This window comes from Oncorhynchus kisutch, linkage group LG17 (assembly GCF_002021735.2).
Source record: "Oncorhynchus kisutch isolate 150728-3 linkage group LG17, Okis_V2, whole genome shotgun sequence".
Taxonomy (NCBI): domain Eukaryota; kingdom Metazoa; phylum Chordata; class Actinopteri; order Salmoniformes; family Salmonidae; genus Oncorhynchus; species Oncorhynchus kisutch.
In genome coordinates, this window is record NC_034190.2 from 78,593,061 (window position 1) to 78,598,792 (window position 5,732).

Below are 5,732 nucleotides of genomic sequence, written 5' to 3' on the forward strand. Positions count from 1 at the left end.
CTGTTTCTTTCAATTACATGAATCTCTTCTCCGCTTGTCTGCCTCCCTTTCTATCGGTCTTAACTTGAGCTATCTCTCGTGAAGTGCAACATTGTATCAACTCAGGAGGTTGCTCAGGTGCACGCGCTCCGTCAACTTTATCTGGACAGAGAAACCACACATGCTCATTGCTAACATGGAGCACTCTAAACAAAAGACAACGAAAACACTGACAAAACTCCTAAATTATGATTATGAAATTAACCAAAACGTGTTTCTCGCAAGAGTAGGAGGTTGTGAACTCAACAAACAACGTTTCCACTCCGAGAATGGAAACCAAATGATGTTAATGAACGGTACATTTACTAGCCTACTGGTTACATATGTAATGAAGAATTGATCAAAATAAACAATTAAAGGACAAACAATTCACACAATGACACAATGAATTTTCAGGAATTGTCAGGAGACAGCAGGGCACCTTCTGGAGAGCTGAGTGCATGCGTTCTGGAGAAAGATGCCCATATCTTCTCCACAAACCCCTCTGCTTCTTATTGTCTCAACATTTAAAAATATACTCAAGACACATTATCTTCACACATTAGATGCTTTTCAATGACAAATCAATAACAACTAGGTTTATTACCACATGCGCTCACCAAATTTTCAACTTTCAGGAAAAAGGAGGGGAGTGGGTCCTACTGTCGAGAGAAGGAGGGGAAACGGGAAACCATATAAATAATGACATGCCCTCCTAAAACGGTATAGAAAACCATTTATGTTTGTGATATTAAGAGTAACAACAACAGTGTGTATTATGGACTTGGTTAGGAAAAGTCAAGGACGGAGTGGGGCATGATTTAAAAAATGGCAGAGTAATAAAAAAATGTGTATTAAAAAATGGTAGTGTTACATTTTTTTAAATTCAGGAGTAGTCCAAATGACTGCTTTAGCAGATCTCTTGTGGGTTTTATAGTAACGACATGTAATTGAACAGTAAAAATGTATTAGCCTACCTTTTAACAAGTTAAATGTATTAATGCAATGATTCAATTTGTGCATTAAAAATTATTCATTATCCTATTACACATTCTAAATTCTGCAATTCAAATACAATCTCTGTTGGAACTGACATAGCTCCATAGTTACCAAAGGAACTCTCTAGTGTAGAATATCTAAGCCTTCACAAATAGGCTAAACTTCTTAAACGTGTGTCCTCCATTACCCTTCTTCGAGAAATTACTGATTTGATAGGATGGATAAAGCAGGACTCCCCTTCATGTAAACCCACTCATACTTTACATGGATATTCACATGCTATGTGCCACTATCATAGAGAAGAGAGAAGTAGCAGGCAGTACTGTGTTCAAGGATTAGAATAGAGGACAGTGACACCTGCTTTGTTCAGTCTCAAATTCAACTTCATATCGTTAGTGAAAAAAAAATATTTCTATGGTTATGTTTTCAATCAAGAAAAACTCCAACACACTGGAAATCTTGATGCTTCCAACGACTGACTGGATCAATACATCAATAACATTGTGATCCATTCAATTGTTGGAAGCATCAAGATTGCGAGTGTGCTGGAGTTCATATTAATTTTAAACTTGGAGATTTTTATTTGAGTTCCCTTTTTTCCATGAACCTGGTAGCACATGGTGAGTATTCTAGTTGTCCAGCTGTCCAGGTAATTATTAAATAAGGGTCTTTTATAAATCTGCCAGACACCAGTTTTAACTTGCAAACAGAGTTTATGATGAGGCACAATCTATTATTCTTGTTAACCAGTTGTATATCCACCTCACATGTCTATTTTACTAGAACTTTTTGACTATTTCTGTTAAGCACTCATAGATCCACTAATATTCCAATTAGTTTTGATGAAGTCTTCAGGTCAGTTCATCATACTCCGTAACTCTTAAGAATTTAACAAATCCGTTGTGTGTGTTTTCCAGTGACTTGGTGAGGATTGAGGAACCATGGAACAGTTTGAAAGCTTCATATGGACTGTAAGTTAAACATTTCTGATTTGCACATTTTGTGGCTTGGCATGTTTCACACAGCACACCTGGCACTACACAGTATGTTCAATTCTTACACACCATGGGGGGGTGCCACCTCACTGACGGAAGCTCCACCTGGTCCTACATAATTATATTATATTTGAAATTAGATTATATAGGTTAGAATTGTGCTAACTAGTTCTGTACATTTTATAAATACACATCAGTTTTGATTTTGGGAATTTGTTGAAATTTTTTTCTACTTCCAGAGAACTATTATATTGGTGCTTGGAAGCATTGGATCCTGTATTGCATGTGGTAGAGACGAGTACAGAATAGGGGAGGAATGTTGTCCCATGTGTTCACCAGGTGAGGAACCTGTCTTTACATCATCACCAGAGGTTCATAAATGATCAACACCAATAGAAAAACATGACATTGTGATTCTCTCTTCCCCAGGAAATCATGTACATAAGCATTGTACAAAATTCACCACTACCTCCTGTGTGTCCTGTGTTGCTTTTACATTCCTTGATGAGCCCAATGGTCTCATGAAATGTGCACCATGTTCCAGCTGTGATTCAGGTGAGTTCTACATTTATAACAGCCAGACATTAATACTGATGTCATGTGCTACAGGCTGTCAGATGTGATTTATGATTGACATTTGACTGGCTTAATATGCTTGCTTAGGATAATGAATTAAATGTGTTCTCCATAGATTTGGGTTTGAGGGTGAAACAGCCATGCACATCACAATCAGATGATTTTTGTGAGCCACAGGAGGGGTCCTTTTGTTGGTTCTCAAACAAAAATGGTTGTAAAATAGCCCAGAAACACAGAAGCTGTAAACCTGGTCAATACATACATCACACAGGTTGGTCTCCTTTCAAGTATTCAACATGATTTTGTCATGATTTCTAGTGTGCCAAGTTATTCTACTGAATTAAAAGTAGCTGGTTGTTTGATTGAAATCATTAGACAATTAAAATCCAGAGTTAAGATTAGTACATGGGGAAAGTTTAAGTACGATGGTCACAAGTTTGTTTTGGGAAGACAATTTTTATATAAACTTATATTTTAAACCTCCATTTATGCAGGAACAACATCTACAGATACTGTGTGTTCTGACTGTACTGGTGATACCTATTCAGATGGATCATTAGCAGCCTGCCAGTCACACACTGGGTAAGTGTGGCTTACACAAATAGTTTTTACCCTAAATACAAATTTACCGAACACAAATCTAAAACTGAAAGATGTATCACCAAGTTATAAATTAATCATTCATGGCCAGTATTGATCTGTTTATAGATGTGAATCGTTGGGACTTCAGGAAATTAAACCAGGATCTCCTTGGTCGGATTCAGAGTGTGGATCACTACTATCCCATTCCACAGCTAGAAGCAGAATTGGTGCCCTGGCAGTTGCCATTATATTAGCTGGAGGGGCTTTCTTTTTAATAATGGTCAGAAGAAGATCCAGAAGGAACCTTAACAGCTTCTGCTGTTAAGACTGCTGAACAATTAATGAAATGGCCACCTGGACTATTTACACCCCCCCCCCCCCCCCCCTTTGTTTTTACACTGCTGCTACTCTCTGTTTATTATCTATGCATAGTCACTTTACTCCTACCTACATGTACAAATGACCTCGAATAACCTGTACCCCCACACATCGACTCGGTACTTGTACCCCCTGTATATATTGGGGCGGCAGCGTAGCCTAGTGGTTAGAGCATTGGACTAGTAACCAAACGGTTGAAAGTTCAAGTCCCCGAGCTGACAAAGTACAAATCTGTGGTTCTGCCCCTGAACAAGGCTGATAGAAATTTTTCTATTTTCTAGTTCAATAAAGAAAATAATTATTGTTATTTTATTGTTACTTTTTATTTAAAAAATTATTTTCTTAACTATTTCTTGAACTGCATTGTTGGTTAGGTTGTATTCGGCGCATGTGTCCAATACAAAAGTGTGCATTATTTTTTGCTGTTTGACAAATAAAAATGTGTTGCTCAATTTAAAAAAAGTCCTAGGGTAGCCTAGTGGTTAGAGCGTTGGACTAGTAACCGGAAGGTTGTGAGTTCAAACCCCCGAGCTGACAAGGTACAAATCTGTCGTTCTGCCCCTGAACAGGCAGTTAACCCACTGTTCCCAGGCCGTCATTGAAAATAAGAATGTGTTCTTAACTGACTTGCCTGGTTAAATAAAGGTTAAATAAATAAAATAAATAAATAGTGAATTCATTCCAGCAGTAGCCTAAATTAATTGACATGTCATTCCATGAGATGGCGTGCAAGTTTAACAGTTACAGCCACACTCAAGGACTTTACTCTGTTCTAGGTTAACCCTGGAGGTGAGATTAAATAGGCAGGTCAGTCTGTTTGGTTGTAGCATTCTGATTGCCGATTACAACAGTATGTCCAATTGCCGTAAGTGTTTATTATTTGAAATGCATGGAGGATGCCCACTTCAAAAATATCCCTTCCAGTTTCAGCTGTCAGGAGTTCCTCCACTTGTGTGTGACATTAGATCTTCTTCTGTGGTGTTGGAGCTTCTGCTTATACTCCCCCACAGGCTCATATTTAGCTCCATGTACATCACTGAGAGTAACAGGGGGGATTCTCTTTCCTTTCTGCGGCAGTTCTTGTAGAACTTTGAACGGTCATCAATGATTTTCTAAAACAAACAAACATTCAGTATTTTATGCAATGTTCTAAAGCTTCCAAATGTTCATGGGTATATTTCATAGGTAAACTAGCATTACTATGGGAATGGCTGATACAGGGGTATCTGTTCTGGTTATCCCATGTTATTATTTGGAATCTGTCAGAATATAGGGCAAGTTGGGAGGTTATTATGACTCACTTCGCTTGACTCAACCACTTTCAGGTTCTCTTATTGAAGTTTAGTAGTGGAGCAGGATGAGAGCTTCACGTTCCTTGGTGTCCACATCACCAACAAACTAACATGGTCCAAGCACACCAAGACAGTCGTGAAGAGGCCAGGACAAAACCTATTCCCCCTCAGGAGACTGAAAAGACTTGGCATGGGTCCTCAGATCCTCAAAAGGTTTTACAGCTGCACCACCAAGAGCATCCTGACGGGTTGTATCACTGCCTGGTATGGCAACTACTCAGCCTCCAACCACAAGGCACTACAGAGGGTAGTGCGTACATCACTGGGGCCAAGCTTCCTGCCATCCAGGACCTCTATACCAGGCGGTGTCAAAGGAAGGCCCTAAAAATTGTCAAAGACTCCTACCACACTAGTCATAGACTGTTCTCACGGAAAGCGGTACCCGGAGCACCAAGTCTAGGTCCAAGAGGCTCCTTAACAGCTTCTACCCCAAGCCATAAGACTCCTGAACAGCTAATCTAATGGTTACCAAACTATTTGCATTGCCCCATATGGCAGAATACAAACAGATGAGCCATTCTCTCTGAAAGGCAATCAAACAGACAAAGCGTCAGTATCGAGACAAAGGGGAGTTGCAATTCAACGCCTCAGACATGATTCATATGTGGCAGGGTCTACAGACAATCATGGACTACAAAAGGAAAACCAGCCGCGTCGCGGACACCGATGTCTTGCTTCCAGACAAATGAAACACCTTCTTTGTCTTCTATGAGGACAATAGAGTGCCACTGACACGGGCCGCTACCAAAGCCTGTGGGCTCTCCTGATCCGTGACCGACGTGAGTAAGACATTTAAAATGTGTTAACCCTCGCAAGGCTGCCAGCCCAGACG

The 5,732-nt window shown here is 39.7% G+C and overlaps 1 protein-coding gene across 2 annotated transcripts; it reads left to right on the forward strand.

Moving 5' to 3' along the window:
• Nucleotides 1-310: 310 nt before the first annotated feature.
• On the forward strand, nt 311-4,029 carry LOC116352710 (tumor necrosis factor receptor superfamily member 14). Of its 2 annotated transcripts, XM_031794705.1 has the most exons (7): nt 311-741; nt 1,935-1,988; nt 2,252-2,351; nt 2,442-2,567; nt 2,704-2,859; nt 3,083-3,170; nt 3,297-4,029. In XM_031794705.1, exons 2-7 carry the CDS (start codon nt 1,959-1,961, stop codon nt 3,493-3,495), a joined length of 699 nt encoding a protein of 232 aa, XP_031650565.1. In that variant the 5' UTR covers nt 311-741; nt 1,935-1,958; the 3' UTR covers nt 3,496-4,029. The 2 variants fall into 2 exon arrangements, with proteins under 2 accessions (XP_031650565.1, XP_020324085.1); XM_020468496.2 differs by lacking the exon at nt 311-741 and having other exon boundaries at nt 755-1,988.
• The last annotated feature ends 1,703 nt before the right edge of the window (nt 4,030-5,732 follow it).

Excerpts from the sequence above, each read along its gene's own strand:
- LOC116352710 (XM_031794705.1), top strand. The coding sequence starts at position 1,959 with ATGGAACAGTTTGAAAGCTTCATATGGACT. Across the intron at positions 1,989-2,251 it reads TTGAAAGCTTCATATGGACT|AGAACTATTATATTGGTGCT; the intron begins GTAAGTTAAACA and ends TTCTACTTCCAG. Across the intron at positions 2,860-3,082 it reads TCAATACATACATCACACAG|GAACAACATCTACAGATACT; the intron begins GTTGGTCTCCTT and ends CCATTTATGCAG.